General features: G+C 40.1%; 2 protein-coding genes across 5 annotated transcripts in view; one reads left to right on the top strand and one right to left on the bottom strand.

Moving 5' to 3' along the window:
- Window positions 1–1402, top strand: part of LOC120525380 (zinc finger containing ubiquitin peptidase 1) — a 42172-nt gene extending 40770 nt beyond the window's left edge. For all 3 annotated transcript variants that reach the window (XM_039747617.1, XM_039747616.1, XM_039747618.1), the window contains 2 exons: window positions 853–1073; window positions 1295–1402. In XM_039747617.1, coding sequence (XP_039603551.1) covers window positions 853–1073; window positions 1295–1342 — 269 coding nt within the window. In that variant the 3' untranslated portion in view covers window positions 1343–1402. The remainder of the gene's footprint in view (window positions 1–852; window positions 1074–1294) is intronic.
- A 4950-nt stretch (window positions 1403–6352) lies between these two features.
- Window positions 6353–25274, bottom strand: part of LOC120525378 (amine sulfotransferase-like) — an 88589-nt gene continuing 69667 nt past the window's right edge. For both annotated transcript variants that reach the window (XM_039747613.1, XM_039747614.1), the window contains exons 6-7: window positions 10680–10860; window positions 6353–6633 (exon numbers count right to left, since the gene is read on the bottom strand). In XM_039747613.1, coding sequence (XP_039603547.1) covers window positions 6515–6633; window positions 10680–10860 — 300 coding nt within the window. In that variant the 3' untranslated portion in view covers window positions 6353–6514. The remainder of the gene's footprint in view (window positions 6634–10679; window positions 10861–25274) is intronic.

The following is a 25274-nucleotide window of genomic DNA, read 5'->3' as shown; positions in this document are numbered from 1 at the left end:
CATTACTGGTATATTGGGTTTTTTTTTCAGGGGTGTGTATTTTAAAAACAAATATTAAAACATAAGGGAAATAAGGTTTCCATAGATTGTTTCAGTTTGTTTGTATAATTATTTAAAACAGTGTAGTACGAAAATTTGACTAAACCACCTATTCATCACATTTCCTAAAAATGATAAGAACTCAACAATTTATAGTTTGAAGGTTGAAGAAAATAGTAAATTATGGAAGAGGATGCTGTTAGTTATCTTTTTTGTTTTATTGTCAAGTCAGCAGTCTTCTCCATGATTGTGTAGCCTACAGAACCAGACTGAGAGACCATTTAAAGGCATTTGCAGGTGTTTTGAGTTAATTAGCTGATTAGACTGTGGCACCAGGTGTCTTCAATATTGAACCTTTTCACAATATTCTAATTTTCCGAGATACTGAATTTGGGACTTTCATTAGTTGTCAGTTATAATCATCAAAATTAAAAGAAATAAACATTTGAAATACATCAGTCTGTGTGTAATGAATGAATCTAATATACAAGTTTCACTTTTTGAATGGAATTACTGAAATCAACTTTGTCATGATATTCTAATTTTATGACCGGCACCTGTATTTTTGATCTCTGCAATATTAAATGTATGTTTGCCTTTTAACTATTTTTAAAATTACACGAGTGAAGGAGAAACAAATTACTTATTACTATATGTTGTATACAGTGTGAGAGACACTTACATTTTGTTTTTTTTTTAAATACTTTACTTCTATATTTATATTTATACATACTTTGTATAGTGTGTAAAACGTAGATTAAAATTGGGACGGGTTTATAAGAAGTTAATTTATTCTGTGATTTTTGTCAATAGGCCATAGTCGGACCATTGTGGGAATTGAACAGAAGAATAATGGAGCACAGTGCCTTTTGATATTTGACCCTGGTTGCCCTTCTCATGTAATGCAGAAGTTACTGCATCCTGAAACTGTAGGATTTAACCTTAAAACTCTTAGGAAATTTGGCAGTGGTTTGAAGCATAAGCAGTACCAAATTGTAGCAGTAGATGGCACTCTTACAGAAGAAGAGAGACAGGTAATGTAAAAATAACAATGAGCTCTAACCAATGGCATTTGTACTTTGTTGTACTGTATATATTATATAGTTTGTGCTTACATAAAATGTTAATAATTTATTTGCATATTTTAGTCACAGAAATGGGGGGAAAAGGATTTAGTATATTTTTCTATATTATAGTAAATGTGTTGAATTTTTATTGTATTTTTGAGTAAAGGTTTCTTTTGTCCTTTTTATAGGTGCAGCTACAACATTCACGAATTTTGCAAGCAGAAAGAGTTCCTTGAAGAAAATTACATTTTTTAATTAATCTAACAATTTTTTGAAGTTTAGTATATTTATGTAAATATGTGATGCTTTTATTATTTTTGTCAATGCAGTTTCAAATATTTAATAAACTATAATTTAAACTTTATATATAAATTGCATGTCTGCTAATGGTTGGCACCCTGCCCAGGATTGGTTCCTGCCTTGTGCCTTGTGTGTCTGCCAATTTTATTTGAATTCCAAAACTGAAAAAATATAACAAAAGTGAAAGTTTCTGATACCATATAACAATGCAATTGCTGTTAATATTTTAACTGATTTTTATTCTGCATGATGTAGTCTAGTGATCTTAAGATACAGTGACAGTCAAAATTGTTCATTTTCTAATTTAGCATTTCTTTTGAACACATTCCTAATGTAACGTGTGGTCCATGGAGCTGCACCGATTTTTAAAATAATCCCCCTGTGTATGTGCATGGTGTGTAAGTGTGTTTTGCTCCACAGTTAGTAGAGGCCCTGGCTGGCCGCACAGCATGCGTATGCAGAGGCAGGTGCGTCAGTCAGGTTCCTTGATGATGCCATGGAGGGACTTGCACCTGCATCCAGTTAGGCAGCAGATTTAAAAAGAGCCTACATGAGTCGGGGAGGAGGCAAGGGTCGTGAGAACAGAGGAAGGAACAAGACAGAAGAAAAATGCAATCAGAAGTTAAAGGGAGAAAGAATCGAGAGTAAAAAAAAGTGAAGACCTGTGAGAGCAATTTCGGACAGGACGAGCTAGCCAGCTAGAGAGAAAAGGCAGCACGATTTTGGGCCCCGCGAGGAATCGAAGGTTTTGGCGCTCTAAGCGCTGGTTCATCCCACTCATTATTTGGATACAGTGGGGCGAGCATGGCGGAAGACCTCCCCAGGGATCAGAGGTACGACTACAGGTACGTGAAGGATGTCGGGAGGATGGCTGATCCTGAGCGGCCTGGCAGGAGCCATTTCAAGGCAGCCAAGATGGGGGACAGGTAGTGAGGACAGAAGCAGTTGGTTTGGGATCATCCTGTAGTAAAAAGAACATTAAGGATCTGATGACGGTGTGTTTTTTACCCTCTGGTTTTAATTGGATTTATTTATTGTAACTTTTTAATCTCCACCAGCAACTTAATTTTATTAGATTATTTATTTATGATGGATTAAGCACTGCACTTTGAACACCGTTAATTTGTTTTGGACTTGGTTGTTCACTTATACACCTTCCCCTTGCTTTGTGTATTGTGTCCTCATTTGCTGGCTCATCCTGGTTATGACTATAGATAGTGGTGTGTTCAAGAAGCTCCCAAACAAGAATGGGAGAGTGGATTAACCTGCGCCGTCACACCCAAGTACAGCAAATACAATTGTGTTGTCCTCATGATTTCAGCAAATCTGGAACAAGGATTATCAATTAAAGAAATAATTTACCAAAATTTTTGAACAAAAAAAAAACAAATAATTTTGCAATAGAGACTTTAACTCCATGGTAGCACTATCAACTTGAGTTCTCCAGGTGTGAGAGGTCTTGCATTTTAATTTCAATTCAACTCCATGTGTAGTCTTTTGCAAGTACATCTGCAAAATGTTTGTGGAGAAAGAAGGAAGATGACGACTTGGTCAAGTTGTGGTAAGAGAACTATCAAATGAATGAGTTTTCTGTATAGAAATATGATCATGTTTTCTAAAAGTAAATATTGAGGAATGCTGAACAGTTGCTACACATTTATGGAATCACAGCATGTTTGTACTTTTAGCACATTAGCCTAACATTTGTCCTTTTTCCCCTTTTTGGAGTCATTCAAAATTGCTGCCAAAAAAATTAATTCCTGAGCTGAATTTATTCATCGTGCTGGCAAATGGTTCAGCTACTGTAAACTCTCATCCAGCAATAGCCTGAAATTGTTTAAAAAGCTTCCCAACTTTTTGCAGTGTATGGTTGCTTCTGATCAGTTGGTGGTACATCTATCTATCTATCTATCTATCTATCTATCTATCTATCTATCTATCTATCTATCTATCTATCTATCTATCTATCTATCTATCTATCTGTGAAACTTGTAATTGTAATTATAATACAGTACTTGGACCTTTTAATGTTAGTGGAAGCATGTAGAAACATAATGTTAATTTTCATTCGTATGCAGATGACACCCAGTTATACCTTTCATTTAGATCAAATGAAGTTTCTCAGATGTTATCTTTAATTAGTTGTGTTAGTGAATTAAAGGACTGGATGGATGAGAACTACTTGTCTTTAAACACAGATAAAACAGATATGTTGATTGTTGAAGGGAATGACGTTTATCACAACAATATTCTGTCATTTAACTCCGTTGGAATCACCATTAATTTTACTGAATCAGCCCGAAATCTCGGAGTTCTCTTCGACTCTAGCATGTCATTTAAAGTGCATATTACAAAGTTGTCCAAATCATGTTTCTTCCATCTTAAAAATGTTAAGAAATTAAGGCGCTTTCTAAATAAACAGGATTCTGAGAAATTATTTCATGCATTTATTTCTAGTAGGATTGACTACTGCAATGTGGTGTTCACTGGATGTTTAAACTGTTCTTTATACAGCCTCCAGTTAATCCAAAATGCTGCTGCAAGAATTAACACAAGAACAAGAAAATACGAACATATAACTCCAGTTCTTAAATCCTTACACTGGCTCCCAGTTAAGTTTAGGGCAGATTTCAAAATCCTCCTTTTAACATATAAAGCATTAAATGGCCAAGGTCCGGCTTACTTGTCTGAAATCATGACTTACAAACCAGAGCGCACATTAAGATCTCAAGATGCCGGTCTGCTTATGATTCCAAGGATTAATAAAATAACAGTGGGAGGTCGAGCTTTTAGTTACAGGGCCCCTAAACTGTGGAAAGGTCTGCCTGTTACAATAAGAGATGCCCCTTCCGTCTTAGCTTTTAAATCTCGGCTGAAGACTCACAACTTCAGTTTAGCACACCCTGACTAGAGCAGTTGATGGAAATGGAAAGCACCTGAGTTAAATTATCAGTGTCACAGCAAAGGGTCTGAATACTTAGAACCATGTGATATTTCAGTTTTTCTTTTTTAATAAATCTGCAGCAATTTCAAAAATTATTTTTTTTTGTCTGTCAATATGGAGTGCTGTGTGTACATTAATGAGGGAAAAATTTATTTAAATGATTTTAGCAAATGGCTGCAATAAAACAAAGAGTGAAAAATTGAAGGGGGTCTGAATACTTTTCCGTACCCACTGTATGTGAATATCCAAAACATTGGCTCTATTTTGATCAAAATGCCAGGCTTCATTAAGCTAACCAATGGCCTTTTGCAACTCTAGGGTCCTCAGTTTATTAGGGCTTTTTTTGCCAACAGTCATTCAAATTAGCCTGGTCTCAGGGATGTACTATTTTAATTGCAAACTGAATATCTGGTGACATCCACATGTAGACTGCAGTTGTTGCATAATGTGGTTGCATATAAGAAATAAGGCATCTAGTAATTTGACACCTTATCTAAAGAAAATTTAAAGCAGTGTATTAAAGTAAGAAACAATAATGTTTTCATTTTATTATTCATAAGATATTCATAATCCATGCTGTCTGTTGTTTTATATTTTTTCATAGTTCACCCTGTTACCGTGCAGGGGGAGAACATGGAAGTGGTACAGAACACAGTAGCACTGTACAAGAAAGGCCAGAGCAAACTGTACTTCCTAAGTAGACTCTGATCTTTTGATATGTGTAGCAAGCTACTGGAAATGTTCATTCAGTCCATGGTAGCCATTTGTTCTACACTGTAGTCTCCTTGGGAAACAATGTGAGCTTAAAAGAATCAAAATGCCTGAACAGATTTGTCAGGAAAGCCTGCACTATTACAGGACAAACCCTGGCCACACTGGAAGTTGTTATAGAAATATGGATGGAAGGATGGTGGCAAAATTGGAAGCCATCATGAAAAATACTCTGTCCCCTCCAGGATGCACTGTCTTGGAGCACTTTTAGCCATAGGCTCATTCCACCTCTGGGGGTCTTTTCTGCCCATGGCTATCAGGCATTTAAATGCTTCCTCTCAAGGCACTTGTTAGGTTTATTTTGAAATATCAATAGTATCCATTTATTTATTTAGTTTTTTTATGTATTGATTGGCTGTATTGTTTGTCCTGTGAGTCCGTTTCCTTGTTTTTATGTTTCTGCTGCTTGTATGCATATAAATTTCTCCTCGGGATAAATAAAGTTTATCTCATCCAATCTAATTATGGGAGACCGTAATTTAGTATTTATTTTAGGGTTAAGCCATACTGATTAAAATATCTAACCACTTGTTTCAGTCTAATTTTATCATAAATTTGAAGAACATATGGCAAAGAAAAATAAATTCCACCTGTGCATCTGAGGTACACTTTCAGGGCTCTTCCAAGGTATGCAGTACTCCATCAGGGCGAAAGGTGGCGCTAATAGTCTTGTCTTTTTTGTTTTCCTTGGCAGTGAGAAGACACCCCTTATGAGCAACTAGCTCCGCCCCTTTCGGCTGGACCACTATAAAACCTGACACCCTCGAATATTGCTGTCACATTTGGAACCTGGTGACTTGCAGGAAGGAGCTTTGAGATCCCTTCATACTCATAACAGCCATTCTTGATAAAGGTAGCGTACGTGGTTTATGTTCTGATCCGTGTCCTCAAGCTCCTGTTTTGTTTATCATTTATCACAAATTAAAAGCGGCGACCCTAACACTTCCAATGGGTCTTCTGAGTTCCTTCCACCCATCCACACCATTCTGTAGGTAGTAGCTTTTTTCCCCTGCCAAGAGAAATTTTACAAGGAGAATGGATGTATCAAGAGTTATTAACTTGAGCTATCAGCTGTTAAAGTGTAATTATGAAGTTGTTCCCTTAATGCAATGGGTGAAAATGGTATTGGCTTAATAAATGAAACTGGAAAATTATAAATATTGTGAAAAGGAGATAGTGTATGAAATGTTTAATTTGTAATATAAGCAGATAATAAATAACAGAAACCTGCTGAATCTCATATATTTATTCCTGAGAGAACCACATTTATCTTGATATATTTACATATTGTTATCTGCAAAAGAAGGACGGTACTGATATACAGCAGTCTACATTTGAATGATTAGAAATGCAGCACAAAACTGTTTGTTTGCAGTTCGATTTACATGTATTCTCATTCAGAAATGTCCCATATTAACTCTACAGGGCAGTCTTTCATTTGTTCTTGGTAAACTTTCTCAAATGTTTCATTCTGTTTCACTGTGAAATAGTTTTTCCAGTCTCCAACTTTTCCTAGAATAAAAGAATGGGTGGCAAAATGTTATTGTTGCTTAAACTAGGTTTCATATTCTAGAAAGTGTTTTATTGCACATTTTGAAAACTGTACATGGATGACAAATGCTGTCTTGTTTAATGGTAAAATAATGCAATTATAAAAGGGGAAAAAAACAAATGGAAATATTTAGCATAAAAATACATTTTTGAAGAAAATAAATTTCACCATGAAATTGCACCAATTACTTAAAAATCAACAAAAGCTGGAAAATTCTGCTGCCCTTTCAAGGAAAAGAAAGGCTTTATTAATGCCACTTTTCTGCCTTCATGGAGTTACGTCTGTCAGGGGTCACTGTCTGTGACACATAGCCAAACACCAAACTGTCCTCATGATCCTCGAGTAGTTTGTAACATTGGATGGGCCAACAGCGAGTGAGACTCAACAGTAAGATTCAAATTGTCCAATAGTGCATGTTTATTTAAATCAAAAGTGTCCACAAGTGCCATAATATTCAATAAATTGATAATACAACCAGTGCATTAAAATGTGTTGAAATGTGGTTAAAACCAATTCAAAATTTATTTTAGTAGTAACTACTTAAAAAAAAAAAAAAAAACCTCCAAAGAAGTATACCCCACACTCAGACCAGAAGAGGTGGCCTCCTCACTTATATTCATCATGTTCTTGATGAAATCGGCCTGCTTACTCCGTTTGAGTGCCATGTCTTCCGTGACCATGCTGACCGCAGTTCATCTTCCAACAACTTCACCCATCTCTGCTGCTCTGGTGCCCATCACCCTGATCTTGGCCGTACATACTTGCACATTCTTCACTGCAACTTGCAGATGTTCTTTAGGGAGCCCACTCTGCCACCTCCAAATTAGTACCTGCAGAGCACAATCTGGTTCCCCAATCTTCCTTGCCTTCACTATCTTTTTGCAGGTTCAACAATTTTGCCTCTCCAAAGGAAACTGCATTGTGCCTATCTAACTGCCTTTGTAACAAACATCCTAAAAACTCAGATTTACACACACACACACACACCCCTTCGTGTCCTTGCTCTACTTATCCTAGGAGATGCAGTGTAAAGAGAAGTCAAGCAAAATGACCCCTTTTATTGGCTAACTAAAAAGATTGCAATATGCAAGCTTTCAAGGCAACTCAGGCCCCTTCTTCATTACAACTTGATTGAAGAAGGGGCCTGAGTTGCCTTGAAAGCTTGCATATTGTAATATTTTTAGTTAGCAAATAAAAGGGGTCATTTTGCTTAAATTCTCACTACATTCATAATGGCTAACACAGTACAACACCCTTTTTCTTGTATTGTAACTTTTGCTTTGACATCTTGTAAAGCTCTTTGATCTACTGTACATCCTGTATATGAAAATGTGCTGTAGGCCACATTAGATTTAAAGTGTAGATTTAAATTTAAAGAATAACACATTTTGGAGTTACTTGTGGTATAGCAGGTCCGCGGCTGTAAAAGGATGGCCAGTTTTTAAATAAATAATCCCCACACTTCCAGCTTAGGGAGGGGGTGTGGTAGTGTGGTGGGAGTGGTTCCTGGGCATGATGTGGGCATGGGGGTTTCCGCATTGAAGTGCACAGGTGCAGGATCACCTGTTTCTGTAATTGATATTGGGAGCTGCTAATCGCCACACCTGTACCACGTCCCCATTATAAAAAGGAGAGGTGTGAGTGTGGAAGAGAAAGGCGGGAGGAGAAAAGAGCCAGTGGGGGAGCAAATGAGAGAGAGGGAGAGAGAGAGCGAGAGAGCAGGCTCGTTGGAATGCAGGCAGCAGGGTGGAGAGCCCTTAAGGAGGAGTGTTTGGCCGACGCTCAGTGGGGACAGTAGGAAGCAGTCACTCCAGCTGAGTGATCTCAAGGAGCTAGAGTCACCAAGAAGGTGGTTGACTTGCTGCGTAAAGTCAGGAAGGCAGCGGGTGTTAAGGAGACTTGGGAGACCAAGCCGCAGCATGAGCACCCTGGTCTCTAGGGAACCCAAGTCTCGGTCTGGTAGGAGCTATATGTAGCCAGGGGATGGAAGGCTACCACGATAGCCTCCAGCCATGGTTTTAACCTCCTTTTAATTTGGATTTATTTATTGCTTTTAATCTCCACTTCTTTGCATGTTTTTATGGATTGTTAATTAACTTTTGAAGCACTGCACTTTGTTGGGGCATTGTTTTGATTCTTTTTAATAAAAGCACTTTTGCACTTTGCACCTTCCCCTTGCTTCAAGAGTGTTTTGTCCCCATTTGCACAACTAATCCGGTTACATTAGCAACAGTGTTGGGTTCAAGGGCTCCAAAATCAGGAAGAGGGAGCATGGAGCAGGTCCTGCACCGTCACATTACTATACTGAATTTTATTACATTTTTTTTTTTCTCAACTAACTCAGATGTTGAATTCTAATTCCACAGTCACATTTAGTGCTGTTTTTTTTTGACTCTTGAAGGCATTCATTGAAGTATTTTGCATACCATGTTAATCCCAGGACATTTGTAAACTCTGGAGTGGTGGCTCAGAGGCTAGGGATCTGCACTGGCAGTCAGAAGGTTGCTGGTTCGAATCCCGTAAATGCCAAAAGGGTGCTCTGTTGGGCCCTTAAGCAAGACCCTTAACCTCCAATTGCTGAGCACTTTGAGTAGTGAGAAAAGTGCTATATAAATGCAAAGAATTAGTTATTATTAAGATGATTCAATTATTTACTCTTAAATTGGGGACATATGTACACCCCAGAACACTGTTACCATATTTAAATCCTAACTCTATCAAAACAAAAGGATAGTGACGTCTAAAATTAATTTTAGATTTTATTGCCATTTTGTTCATGTTTGGTAGCCTTTGTACTATCTGGGAGATTACATTTAACTTTAATTTAACAAATTCCTACTTACTGAAAAAAATGTTGCATACCATTATGATGTTAAAATATAACTGTGACTTGTCAGAAAAACATGTTTTTCTTCATTTGAGTTACAGTCTTTCTGTAAATGTTTTAACAATCCATGGTGGGCACATTGTACTGTACATTTGTTTTTCTAATCCACTACTTTGTTATGGACGAATGTTGGTTTTTTGGCAGAACTGAATCTGACTTGCGCTGCTCTGTAAGTATAACTATTACATCTGGGATATGTACTATATAGTTTTGGCTACTGAAAACTAATTCCACACTTATAGTTTGCTTATGTCCTTAAAAGTCAGCTATAATGTGGCATTCACTGCTTCTAGTTTTTAAATGGAAATCCACTTTTAAACTGACAACTAATGAGGCAAGTCTGGAAATGTCAGTCTTGGGAACAGGATCCTTGAATACTTTTAAAGACAGATAACTTTTTCCCCTTGAACCTTCTTAAGCATGGATTATGTTTAAATACATTACTATAGTGTCAAATAAAAGTAATAATCGTACTTGTATTTGTTCATATTCTGAATAGGATGTTTCCATGTTCAGTTTGCATATTCTTACTGTATTTGTGTTTATTTTGGCTTTCCACTATAGATCAAAAAACACACATTCAAGTTAATAGACATTTTGGAATTGTTAGTGTGTGTGTGTCTGACTGCTTCTTTACAGTATATGCCAAACAATTGCCTGGTTTCCCATCTAAATAGCTTTATTATTTCTGGATCAGCAGGTATAGAGAATGAATGAAGGAGTGGGTTACTGAAACTCTAGGGATTAACAGCCTCATTTTCCAAAAGAATATTTTTGGGAGTTTTCATTAGTCTAGAATTTCAGAAAACAATGACATAATAAAGTATGTTCAAGGCCTGAAATACTGTGGAAAACTGAGTCAGCATTAAGAGGAAAAATGTCCATACTTTACCACAGTCATACTTCTCATGCATTTAAAATTTAAAATGCATCATATACAAGTCAGTTTTGGTATACCCAGTTTTGTATATGATATGAATACTTTAACAACTTTAGGCTAGTTACTTTACCTTCGAGGTAAATCACCTTACTGTTAATGACTTTCAGTAAATGGGTGTGGTGGTAGTGAAGGCAAGTACACATCGTCCCGTGACTGCATTGTCCACATGCTGCGCTTACCTTTGCGAAGAAATTTTCCTTTAGCGTGGTCCAGAAAGCTGTCATGGAGAAGCTGATAATTAGCATTTTTATCATTCTTCATATTTTGGAAAGTGCACTTCTCTACCATTTCATCTATTTTTCTGTCATCGCAGTTTCTTTCAAGAAACTTTGAAATTTTCATTATCTCAGTCCGCAAGTCCTAAGGTAGAGAAATTGAAATTAATTCATAAGAAAATTATATGAATTAAACAGACATTTGATAGATAGATAGATAGATAGATAGATACTTTATTAATCCCAAGGGGAAATTCACATAATCCAGCAGCAGTATACTGATACAAAGAAACAATATTAAATTAAATAGTAATAAAAATGAAAAAAATAAAAAGGCAGACAATAACTTTGAGTAATGTTAGCATTTACTCCCCCGGGTAAAATTGAAAAGTCGCATAGTGTGGGGGAGGAACGATCTCCTCAGTCTGTCAGTGGAGCAAGACAGTGACAAAAGTCTGTCACTAAAGCTACTCCTCTGTCTGGAAATGACACTGTTCAGTGGATGCAGTGGATTCTTCATGATTGACAGGAGTTTGCTTAGTGCCCGTCGCTTTGCCACAGATGTTAAACTGTCCAACTTTACTCCTACAATAGATCCTGCCTTCTTAACAAGTTTGTCCAGGCGTGAGGCGTCTTTCATCTTTATGCTGCCTCCCCAGCACACCACCGCGTAGAAGAGGGCACTCGCCACAACTGTCTGGTAGAACATCTGCAGCATCTTATTGCAAATGTTGAAGGATGCCAACCTTCTCAGAAAGTATAGTCGGCTCTGACATTTCTTACATAGAGCATCAGTATTGGCAGTCCAGTCCAATTTGTTATCCAGCTGCACTCCCAGATATTTATAGGTCTGCACCGTCTGCACACAGTCACCTCTGATGATCACAGGGTCCATGAGGGGCTTGGGCGTCCTAAAATCCACCACCAGCTCCTTGGTTTTGCTGGTGTTAAGATGTAAGTGGTTTGAGTCGCACCATTTAACAAAGTCTTTGATTAGCTTCCTGTACTCCTCCTTCTGCCCACTCCTGATGCAGCCCACTATAGCAGTGTCATCAGCGAACTTTTGTACGTGACAGGACTCCGAGTCATATTGGAAGTCTGATGTGTATAGATTGAACAGGACCGGAGAAAGTACAGTTCCTCGGCGCCCTGTATTGCTGAACACAATGTCAGACCTGCAGTTCCCAAGACGCACATATTGAGGTCTGTCTGTAAGATAGTCCACGATCCATGCCACCAGGTGTGAGTCTACTCCCATCTCAGTCAGCTTGTCTCTAAGGAGCAGAGGTTGGATGGTGTTGAAGGCGCTAGAGAAGTCCAAAACATAATTCTTACAGCACCACTGCCTCTGTCCAGGTGGGAGAGGGATCGGTGTAGCATATAGATGATGGCATCCTCCGCTCCCACCTTCTCCTGGTATGCGAACTGCAGAGGGTCGAGGGCGTGGCGGACCTGTGGCCTCAGGTGGTGCAGCAGCAGCCGCTCCATGGTCTTCATCAAATGTGACGTCGGAGCAACAGGCCGGAAGTCACTCGGCTCACTAGGACGTGATACCTTTGGGACAGGGGTGATACAAGGTGTTTTCCAAAGCCTTGGGACTCTCCCCTGTTCCAGGCTCAGGTTGAAGATGCGTGTAGGGGACTCCCCAGTTCCAACGCACATGCCTTCAGCAGTTGTGGCGATACACCATCTGGATCCGCTGCTTTTCTGGCACGAAGTCTTTTCAGCTCTCTGCTCACATGGGCTGCTGTAATTGTGGGTGGGGATGTCTCACCTATGCTGGTATCAGCAGAAGGATGGTTGGAGGATGCAGTAGTCCAAGGTGAGAGTGGGTTAGGGTGATCAAACCTATTAAAGAAGTTGTTCATTTGGTTTGCTCTCACCAGGTCTGTCTCGATGGAGGCACCCCCCTTCGAGCTGCAGCCAGTGATAATCTTCATCCCATCCCACACTTCCTTCATGCTGTTGTTCTGCAACTTCTGCTCCAGCTTTCTCCTGTACTGCTCTTTCGCCACCCTGAGCTGGACTCAGAGTTCCTTCTGCATGCGCTTGAGTTCATGCTGATCACCACCTTTAAAAGCCCTTTTCTTCTGGTTCAAAAGGCCTTTGATGTCACTTGTAATCCATGGCTTGTTGTTAGCATAGCAGCGTACTGTTCTTACTGGAACTACAATGTCCATACAGAAGTTGATGTACTCAGTAGTGCAGTCAACAACCTCCTCAATGTTCTTACTATGTGACCCCAGCAATATATCCCAGTCTGTAGTTCCAAAGCAGTCTCTCAGAGCCTGCTCTGCCTCAGGGGACCACTTCCTGAATGATCGTGTGGTTGTAGGTAGCGCCCTCACTCTTGGTTTGTATTGAGGCTGAAGCAGAACCAGGTTATGATCTGCTTTCCCAAGCGCAGGCAGCGGGGAGGCGCTGTATGCAACTTTAACGTTTGCATACAGTAGGTCGATAGTCCTGTTTCCCCGATTGTTTGTTTTCCTAATGTTGCTTTGTATATTTTATGATTTTGAAAACACAAATACATAACCTACAGTGAAAAGACAAAAATGACATGATAGGCCCATTTTAGAAAGAAAAATATCTACTATATAATAAAACACTAAGATCTGTGTGCCCTCAAAGCAATCTGACTGGTCAATTTGGCTTTCATGTGATTAGTCAGAATGTGAGACACACGAGGAGGAGTAAATGCTCATGTTGAGAAAGTTGCCTTCAAAGATGGAAAGTATAAAACTGGACAGAAGGTGACAAAGGCGCCTTAAAAATAAAGACAGAGTCTGAGAAGCTGGCTTTATAGGAACTCCTGCAAGAAAGGGATTGCTGGTAAAGAGAGGTTCAGATACCTGTGAACACAGAAGGAAGGCACTGAAAGTATACATAGGGCAAGAGACAGCAAATGTTTTAAAATGATTGTATTACCTGTGTTCGGCAGGTACTGTAGCTAGTAACTATGCTAATATGACTCTTTAACCTGTGCAGAATTTGGGCAACGAAGATGAGATGATAAGCAGCCAGTGGTGTGTTGGGAATTTGCCAGAGAAACAGCCAAGAAATGTTGCCATAAAGATCTGAGGCCAGAAGGTGGGCAGAACTGTTAGCAGTAATCTACAGTATATACAGTACTAAGCATGGTTAAGCATGTCAATTTCCTAAATATGTAATCCTATCATTTTTTTTAAATAACTAAAATAAATAGAGATTGCTATAGTTTATGCTCATGAATGCAAAGTACCAACACTAAAATTAATTCCTAAACCTAAATAGTAAAAATGCTCACAGAAGTGACTTTTTTATTGCAAACTGTCAGATTCTTTAATTGCTAATATTATAATAAGTTTGAGCACAATTATATTTGCATGTCTTTTCCCATTTTTACTTTCTCATATACATAGTATAGAGAAAGTATCCATCCATCCATCCATCTCTTCCGCTTATCCGAGGTCGGGTCGCGGGGCAGCAGCAAGCAGAGAGGCCCAGACTTCCCTCTCCCGGCCACTTCTTCCAGCTCTTCGGGAGAATCCCAAAGGCGTTCCCAGGCCAGCCGGGAGACATAGTCCCTCCAGCGTGTCCTGGGTCTTCCCGGGGCCTCCTCCCGGTTGGGCGTGCCGGAACACCTCACCAGGGAGGCGTCCAGGAGGCATCCTGATCAGATGCCGAGCCACCTCATCTGACTCCTCTCGATGCGGAGGAGCAGCGGCTCTACTCTGAGCCCCTCCCGGATGACTGAGCTTCTCACCCTATCTTTAAGGGAAAGCCCAGACACCCTGCGGAGGAAACTCATTTCAGCCGCTTGTATTGCGATCTCGTTCTTTCGGTCACTACCCATAGCTCATGACCATAGGTGAGGGTAGGAGCGTAGATCGACTGGTAAATTGAGAGCTTTGCCTTACGGCTCAGCTCCTTTTCACCACGACAGACCGATGCAGAGCCCGCATCACTGCGGATGCCGCACCGATCCGCCTGTCGATCTCACGCTCCATTCTTCCCTCACTTTCGTGAACAAGACCCGAGATACTTGAACTCCTCCACTTGGGGCAGGATCTCTCCCCAACCCTGAGAGGGCACTCCACCCTTTTCGGCTGAGGACCATGCTCTCGGATTTGGAGGTGCTGATTCTCATCCCAGCCGCTTCACACTCAGCTGCGAACCGATCCAGAGAGCTGAAGATCACGGCCTGATGAAGCAAACAGGACAACATCATCTGCAAAAGCAGTGACCCAATCCTGAGTCCACCAAACCGACCCCTTCAACACCCTGGCTGCGCCTAGAAATTCTGTCCATAAAGTTATGAACAGAATGGTGACAAAGGGCAGCCCTGGCGGAGTCCAACTCTCACTGGAAGCGGGCTCGACTTACTGCGGCAATGCGGACCAAGCTCTGACACGGTTGTACAGAGACCGAACAGCTCTTATCAGGGGTCCGGTACCCCATACTCCCGGAGCACCCCCACAGGATTCCCGAGGGACACGGTCGAATGCCTTTTCCAAGTCCACAAAACACATGTAGACCGGTCGGGCAAACTCCCATGCACCCTCAGGACTCTGCTAAGGGTGAAGAGCTGGTCCACTGTTCAGCGACCAGGGCCGAAAACCACACTGTTCCTCCTGAATCCGAGGTTGACTATCCGGCGGACCCTCCTCTCCAGAACCCCGAATAGACTTTTCCAGGGAGGCTGAGGTGTGATCCCTCTATAGTTGGAACACACCCTCCGGTCCCCTTTTAAAGAGGGGACCACCACCCCGGTCTGCCAATCCAGAGGCACTGTCCCGATGTCCATGCGATGTTGCAGAGGCGTGTCAACCAAGACAGTCCTACAACATCCAGAGCCTTAAGGAACTCGGTATCTCATCCACCCCGGGGCCCTGCCACCAAGGAGTTTTTTGACCACCTCGGTGACTTCAGTCCCAGAGATGGGAGAGCCCACCTCAGAGTCCCCAGGCTCTGCTTCCTCGTGGAAGGCATGTTAGTGGGATTGAGGAGGTCTTGAAGTACTCCTCCCACCGACCCAGCGTCAGTGAGGTCAGCAGCGCCATCCCCACCATATACGGTGTTGACACTGCACTGCTTCCCCTCCTGAGGCGCGGACGGTGGACCAGAATCTCCTCGAAGCCGTCCGAAAGTGTTCTCCATGGCCTCTCCAAACTCCTCCCATGCCCGAGTTTTGCCTCAGCAACAACGAAGCAGCGTTCGCTTGGCCTGCGGTACCTATCAGCTGCCTCCAGAGACCCACAGGACAAAAAGTCCTATAGGACTCCTTCTTCAGCTTGACGGCATCCCTCACGCGGTGTCCACCAGCGGGTTGGGGATTGCCGCCACGACAGGCACCGACCACCTTGCGGCCACAGCTCCGGTCAGCCGCCTCAACAATAGAGGCACGGAACATGGCCCATTGGACTCAATGTCCCCACCTCCCTCGGGGCGTGGTTGAAGTTCTGCGGAGGTGGGAGTTGAAGCTACTTCTGACAGGGGACTCTGCCAGCCGTTCCCAGCAGACCCTCACAACACGTTTGGGCCTACCAGGTCTGACCGGCATCTTCCCCCACCATCGAAGCCAACTCACCACCAGGTGGTGATCAGTTGACAGCTCCGCCCCTCTCTTCACCCGAGTGTCCAAGACATATGGCGCAAGTCCGGCGACCACGACCACAAAGTCGATCATCGACCTGAGGCCTAGGGTGTCCTGGTGCCAAGTGCACATATGAACACCCTTATGCTTGAACATGGTGTTGTTATGGACAATCCGTGGCGAGCACAGAAGTCCAATAACAAAACACCGCTCGGGTTCAGATCGGGGCCATTCCTCCCAATCACGCCCTTCCAGGTCTCACTGTCATTGCCCGTGAGCATTGAAGTCTCCCAGCAAAGCGAGGGAATCCCAGAAGGTATGCCCTCTAGCAACCCTCCAGAGACTCCAAAAGGGTGGATACTCCAAACTGCTGTTGGCGCATACGCACAAACAACAGTCAGGACCCTTCCCCACCCGAAGGCGGAGGAGGCCACCCTCTGTCCACGGGGTAAACCCCAATGCACAGGCTCAGTGGGGGCAATAAGTATGCCCACACCTGCTCGGCCTCTCACGGGGCAACTCCAGAGTGGTAGAGAGTCCAGCCCCTCTCAAGGAGATTGGTTCCAGAGTCCAAGCTGTGCGTCGAGGTGAGTCCGACTATATCTAGCGGAACCTCTCGACCTCGCGCACTAGCTCAGGCTCCTTCCCCTTCAGAGGTGACATTCCGTCCCAAGAGCCAGTTTCTGTAGCCGAGGATCAGACCGCCAAGGTCCCGCCTTGCCACCACCCAACTCACACTGCACCCAACCTCCTTGGCCCCTCCCATAGGTGGTGAGCCCATGGGGAGGAGGACCCGTTACCTCTTGGGCTGTGCCCGGCCGAGCCCATGGGTGCAGGCCCGGCCACCAGGCGCTCGCCATCGAGCCCCACCTCCAGGCCTGGCTCCAGAGGGGGCCCGGTGACCAGCGTCGGGCAAGGGAAAGCGTTGTCCAAGTTTTATTTTCATTGGAGGTTTATTGAACCGCTCTTTGTCTCATCCCTCACCTAGGACCAGTTTGCCTTGGGTGGCCCTACCAGGGGCATAAAGCCCCGGACAACATAGCTCCTAGGATCATTGGGAGACGCAAACCCCTCCACCACGATAAGGTGGCGGTTCCAGGAGGAGATAATAAGTCAAAAACGCTTTTGATCCTGGTCAATGAGATATTGTACACACCTGCTTTATATCACAAATAAGGAATCCTACCAATTTTTGGGCCTCTCTGGTGGTACTTTAACTGAATACTTCAGCAAACTATGGTTATAATCACAGATAGATGATTCAAATTGTGTATAGATATTTATAATGATAAAAAGCAGAGATATGAAATTTGAGAAAAATTACCGGAAGTATTATTTTATTTTTATTTTTTATTTGTATCATGGAAATATAAATGTGTACATGATATTAAAAACTGTATGTGTGTGTATATGTATGCATGTTTGTGTATATATATGTATGTGTATATATCTATATATATATCTATATCTATATATATATATATCTATATATCTGTATATATATATATATCTATATATCTATATATATATATATATATCTATATATATCTATATATATATATATATATATATATCTATATATATATATATATATATAATTCACTAAAACAAGACAATCATGGAAAGCACTTGGAAGGGCGTGGATTCACTAAGCCACCGACAAATTGAGACACTACTATGGCACATGCAGGAAGGAGTCACACGACCAACTCCAAGACCATTGGATCTGACGTAATCTCACAGAGCCACACCCACCAGCTTGGGCATACAGAAAAACCGGCGTCATTTATATATTCGTCTGTAGTGAGGTCACATGCAGCTCCGATTACGTTGACTGTTCATAGAGGTACATGTTTCTCAAGCGGAAAACTGTTTGCGAGGGTATCCCATGGGATCCTTAAAACATTCCTTTACAACTGAGGTTGAAACACAATGTGAGCAGTCTTTAAAAGCGAGTTTTTAGTTCTGACCGACGACCGCGTACACCATAGCAAACTGTTTTACCACGCCACATACAGCAATTAGCATCCGCGTCGCACAAACATGCGTCTTCTTAGATGCTCCTGCACTTCATACACACCTCCTCCCACCTCGCTACCCGTGGTGGGTGTCTTGGTGGATTATATATAGAAGCAGCCAAAACCGCACAGAGCAATGAAAAGTCTACGTGAGTCACAGGTGCATCTGGACCAGTGCGAAAAGGCGACAGCACCTGAAGGTAGCGAGTTGGAAGTGAGCACGCGAGCAGGCGGTGTATACTGAGCGAGGAAATCAGCAGACTAGGCATGACGGGAGGAGCGTGTGGAGTGTCCTTCCCTCTCCTCCCGTTCCACCCTCCGCACCTGAGCGCAACGCGGATAGTTATTGTGTTGGTTAGATTCCGTGTACATTGTTACAATGTTGCTTTTCTTGCTGATTTATTACATTACAGATTTTTCAAATGTTAATTTTCTCCTGTGCTTAAAATTATCAAAAACCGGCCAGATTATCGCGATTGTATGTGCACCAGCGGTTGGCTAGTGTATGTATATATATATATATATATATATATATTTATATATATATATATATTTATATATATATATATTTATATATATATATATATATTTATATATATATATATTTATATATATATATATATATATTTATATATATATATATTTATATATATATATATATATTTTATATATATATATATATATTTATATTTATATATATATATAGATAGCAATATAACGCATATTCTTTCAATAACTTATTAATTTTATTTTAATTTATACGTCATCAGTTTAACAATAATGTGAAAACATTGAACATGCCATGTAAATATAAAGATGTAATGGGAATAAGCTGCTACGTCCCTGTCATGTTCCTGGTAATGCATTTAATATTATGATATATATTTTTTTATTTCCGCCATTATTATCATAATTAAATGTTAGCTAAATACAATTTTACCTATAGCAATTTATTGCAAAAATATTATATAATAACACTTTTTCCATGTTTTTAGGTGACTATAACTCTTTTTACTTTGCACATAATCTAGGTAATACATATGTAATCATGAAAAATTCCACCACCGTTTGACTTCCCTAAGTGTGAAAATATCATTTTAACATAGTTTGATTATAAATAGAAATAAATGATTGTATATCAATATTGTGAATTAGTTATGATGAGAAACAAAGAGATATGATACTTGAGAAATATTGAGCAAATAGAAGTGGTTCTGATTACCTTTTTCTATCTCAGTATCCGAGAAAGTCGTGGGAAGCACACTCCCGAATTTTTAAATAAGTGACAGTGAAGAGAAGCTCAAGATTGCATCATCTCATTATTGATGCCATTGGAAATGTGTTGGGGACATGCTCTGCTTTAGTATATATTTTATCAACAGTTTATTTATTAATATTTAATTTTGTGTTTTCTATTATTTTTACTATGTCTGTTAAATCATCTTGAATAAATCTATACTAATAAAAGGCAAAGCCCTCACTGAATGACTGACTGACTCATCACTAATTCTCCAACTTCTCGTGTAGGTGGAAGGCTGAAATTTGGCAGGCTCATTCCTTACAGCTTACTTACAAAAGTTAGGCAGGTTTCATTTAGAAATTCTACACATAACGGTCATAACTGGAACCTACTTTCGTCCATATATGCGGCCATAGCCATAGCCTGCAGTTCGGTCGCCATGTGAGGCGGAGTTGCATCCCGAATCATCACGCCTCCCATGTAATTGATTGCCTACACATAAAAAGGTAAATATTCGCGGGTGAAGGACTTTGCTTAGCATATTCATTAGTGCAGCTACTGCGGGAACCCTCTGATGCTGAACAAGCCTTTGTGCACATATCAATAGGAAAGCAAGGTGTAAAGCTTAAGTTTAAATTACGTTCATAGACACGCTGCTGCTAAATATTTGCAGGCAAATCCACAACTTAATACCAGGAATGCCTGTTAAACATCTTAAAATCACGATTACCGATTTGAGTAGTGATCACTTCGATGAATGAAACCTGTTCAAAAAACGCATTACACAATTGAGAAGGCAGCAAAAGAATATGAAGCGAGTGACGCATACAAGTATATTCATAAGTGCTGCTACTTCGGAAACAAAGCATGGTTTAAACCTAAAGTTTAAATTAAGTTCATTGACAGGCTGGCGCTTATGTCATGCCTACGACGTAATACGATATTCGCGAGATGCAAGGTTAATGAGAAGACGCAGGGTATAAATGAGACTTTTGATCACTTTATCATAGAGTTAAAATGGCTGTAACGGAGTTAAAATTGCTGGTGAAAGATTGTGCTTATGCAAACGAATAGGAAGGCAGGGTGTGTAAAGTTTAACTTTAAATTAGGTTCATAGACACGTTGCCGCTGGCGTTTGTCATGCCTAAGACGAATACGATATTCGCGAGGTACAAGTTTAATGAGAAGACACAGGGTTTAAACGAGACTTTTGATCACTTTGTAACAGAGTTAAAATTGCTGTAACGGAGTTTAAATTGCTGGTATGCCAGGTCTGAGCTAACATTAAATAAAGCCGTGGACATCGCAAGATCGCACAAGATAGCACAAGCACAGCTGAGAAGCTTGGATGCATGTACCCGAAAGCGCTCGCTGGAACTGACTTTGCAGAACTGGAAAGGTTAAATTAAGTTCATAGACACGCTTACCGCTGAATATTCGCAGGCAAATCCACAACTTAATACCGGGAATGCCTGTTAAACATCTTAGATTCATGAGTACCGATTTGGGTAGTGAACACTTCGATGAATGAAACCTGTTATCTTTACAACAGTTGACAAACACGGAATATAACTTGAACACAACACATCCTCCAAATACGAACCTGATTGAAAGAAATAATTATAATCAAATTCTTGATGACAGCATCACTCATAACAGTGACAAAACTATTACATTGACAATCATGTTACGTTGTTTTTAAAATGCTTTCTTTTCTTTTTCATAACTTCTTTAATACACTACTTCTCCGCTGCGAAGGGCGGGTTTTTTGCTAGTATTTTAATAATCAGAAATTTTTACAAGAAGGCAAATTATGGGCTGATGATTTTTTGATATAACAACTATACAGTGATAAATCATGATTTGTTACTGCTAATTAAAACATTTACTTAACATTAAATATATTTTAGGCCTTCAGTTAAAATATTATTTGCACTTTACTTTTAGTGGTAGAGTGTGAAATGAAGAAAAAAAATAAGTCCTCTTCCATTTTTTCCCTTAACAGATGTATTTTGAATACTGGATACAGTCATGAAAAGAAGAAGACTATTGGAAATTTATTTTTTTTAATATATTTGAAAAAAGCTAAAGGACAGACTGACAATATACATTTTTGCTTTTGCTAGAACATAGGTCCCTGGCTTAAAATGTCATGGCCAGATACTCTTCATGCTAACTCAAATGTATCAGTTACCATGATGATAAGATTATGGATTCCAGACCAGGTAACATTACAGGGACATCTCTCAGAGGTACCAGTTGGATACCCAAGTTAAGACAAAGGACCATAACTCAAGGACGAGCAGCATTAATGGACAGAACTTTGCATTACTTGTCAACCCAAAGGATGGGCTTATATGCACCCAAGAAACCAATGGGAAGACCTTTGTTCCTTCCTTTAAAAAGCCTTTGCAAAACCCAGCACTTCTCTCATCAAACCTACAGTTCTCAGCCTGGCCACAACTTTCCCATAGCCCCTAATGACTGTAACAACTTGCAGTAATCCCTTTACTCCGAAGGGCAACAGCTGGTCTGGAAAGGTGAAAGACTTGTCTATATTGGAGTTGGACATGATTGCCATTAGTCCAAACTTTGCCGAGGAACAGCAAGTACACAGGGAGAGAACGAGAGAGACTGTACTCATAGAAGTTACTCATTTGCCTTGCAAACGATGGGAGCTAAGTAATCACTAGCCGACCCAGCAGGTGTAAGTAACGTTGCTAGCAATAAGATGACTGACACTGTGGGTTTGAACCACTAAATGAAACTGGTACTAGAAGGTGCAACCAAGGTAAAAAAGAGGCATGCTCCTTAAACAAAGAAAGAAAGCCTAAAAAATTCTCCACATGTTTGGAGTAAGCTGACCTGGAAAAGAACAATTAATCGCTTACATTGAACATATATAATAAGATAAGTGGTGTTCTTAAATATAGAATTGCTTTTAAAGTTTTTAAATGACAGTCCAATGATAAGGTCAGATGGCCTTGATGGATAGAAACAATAAAAATAAAACTCAATTTAAGCTGGGGATCTGCAGGGGTTCCAGGCCAATAGACCACCCGGGCCCCCACTGGGCATTCTGCCTAAAATAAATGGTCTTAAGCCATTCTTTATTGCATTTGTTATTGGCTTTGTCTTAGAGGGTTCACAGATTGGGTCCTGCGATAAATTGGGGTATCCACTTTCATTCGGACATCACAGTCAGCTGCACAGGACTTTGATCAGGTGGTGGTGATGACACAGAAGAACTGGAAAACCAGAGACACCCAAACTTCTATCATATTATTACTATCAGATTCAACTATCTCAGTTAAACATCAGTATTTGGCTAGGCTACTTGTATTGGCTTAGTATGCATTACTTTTAATTAAATACACACTACTGATAATGTTTATAACAGTGTTCATTTATTTAAGCTGTACATGCAGTCATTAAAATATTGCAAAGTTAGTTTTAGAATATATTTTATTTTTGGAAAATAATATGATAAAAAACTAAATTAGGTTGATCATGTTCTCCCTGTGTCTGCGTGAGTTTCCTCCGGGTGCTCCGGTTTTCTCCCATAGTCCACAGGCATACAGGTTAGGTGCATTGGCGGTTCTAAATTGTCCCTAGTGTGTGTGTATGTGTGCTCTCCGGTGGGCTGGTGCCCTGCCTGGGATTTGTTCCTGCCTTGCGCCCTGTTCTGGCTGGGATTGGCTCCAGCAGACCCCTGTGACCCTGTGTTAGGATATAGCGGGTTGGGAAATGACTGACTGACATGAATACTGCATTTTTTGGTATTACATTCTTTATTTTTACAGACATTCTGTGATTGAAGTTGGCATCATTGTGAGTCTACAGAAATACAATTATCCGTTGACTATTCTTGCACATTAATACAATTGATATTAGCAGCTAAAACACTTCTTAAATGTGTATTTATTAAGATATTTTAACAAGTATTTGTACTACAGTTTTTTACTATTAAGACACCTCTTTGATTTAGTATATTATACACCTTTTTTTTACATTGTACTAATTAGTCATTCCTAACTTTTGAGATGCAATTATGAATATGAATTTCACTTATGATGAAATTGTTTCTTACCAGTCATGAACTGTATGATACACACAGAAATAATAAACGCATTGTAATACATTGTTTTTTCTTTTGCACAAAACCCTCAACTAGTTAGTCAAAAGGTATCCTGTAATGCATAGCTTTTGATCACTAGAATTATTGAACTTGTTACATATTGAGGACTTATAGTGGAAACTGAGTAGGTTATGACTCTCTTATAGCAAGTGCGCTAAACAACCTTTCAACAGATGCATCTGATAACAGTAATGGACTCTCCCTCCATTTTTATGGCATCTCTATTACAAGTAACAGATGCAGTTTTTCTTTCTGTATGTGCATATAAAACATCTCTTATCAGTTGCCTACATTTCCAAAAGCAACAAAAATTTTTTTTCAATGACCTTTTGTTTCTCTCTCTTTGTTTTTCACTTTCTGATGCATACTGATGATGTTTCGTGTTACTATGAAATGAGTTAATGACTTTTCTGAATAGCAGAAGCCCACTGACTCCAGTGTACCTTTATATTCATGAATTGCCATACTGTAAGTTGACCAGGATTTTCAAAGTCAGCAGTAACATCTGTGTTACGGTATGTGTGAGTCTGAAAACATGAAATCTCCAAATCGCACACAGTACAGGCTTGTCAGTAGCGAGTGGGCCTTTCTGCCTGTGTAGCTTTAAAAAGTGAGCAGCGTGGTATCTATCAACATCATGAGAATGTGACATCTTTGTCATTATTCTAAAACACTAAAGTTAATTATGGCAGTGTGGCGTGGCACCTTTCTTACACTTACTTTTCTGTTGGATCATTACAAGCAGTCCTTTCCCATTCTAACTACAAGTTAGTGGGTGTGGTGCACTGTGCTGCGAGTTGATGCAAGTTGCTTTAAAACGGTTCATGGGCCAGATATGGCTCATGGGCCTTGAGTTTGATCTAGGTGCCTAGTCAAATGAATAACATTATCTTCAACTAAATACTTTTACTCAAATTCATATTGGGCTTTGCCCCCACTTTTCTTTTTAAAAGTAGCCTTTAGCAGTGGCGGACCTACAGTTTTGGGACCTTGAAGCTTGTGCTGTTATTGGGGACCCTTTGCAAACAACAACAAGGTCTGGGTAACAACTGTTATTTTCTTCGACGGGATTGTTCTTTCACAGATCACCACACTTTTTTTAAAAATGTAGCCACAATAACCGCAAGCAATGAAGTACGCTTTCATTTTTTTGATTATAGCTAGCCTAAGAAGAATAATTTTAACAAAAAAATAATTTGTCATAAATGTTAAGCATTTTTAATTTTTTTATATGAAATATATTTAAAATGAAACATTTTCATTTACAGCTAGCCTACATGATACTTTGATAACCTTTTAATTTTTATTGTAACTATTATTTTGTATTGAATTACTCTATGTTATTGATTTTTTTTTTTTTTAAAAACCTCATATAGTAGATAACCAAAGTTTTAAGCATGGTGGACTAAAGTCACCTCTGGGGTCCTCCTGGATTGGGGCCCTAGCTTAAGCTTCATTAGTTTCTTAGTTGATCCACCCTTGGCCTTTGGTCCACATCATTTTTTTAAGGTGTAATACCAAAGTTTTCAGTCATTCCATGTTTATTCTTTTATAAAGACTTACATAGCACATTGCTGAGTTTTTCAAT

The sequence above is a fragment of the Polypterus senegalus genome, chromosome 3 (genome assembly GCF_016835505.1).
Source record: "Polypterus senegalus isolate Bchr_013 chromosome 3, ASM1683550v1, whole genome shotgun sequence".
Taxonomy (NCBI): Eukaryota; Metazoa; Chordata; class Cladistia; order Polypteriformes; family Polypteridae; genus Polypterus; species Polypterus senegalus.
The sequence above is the reverse complement of the archived record's forward strand: the minus strand, read 5'-3'. Positions and strand labels throughout refer to the sequence as shown.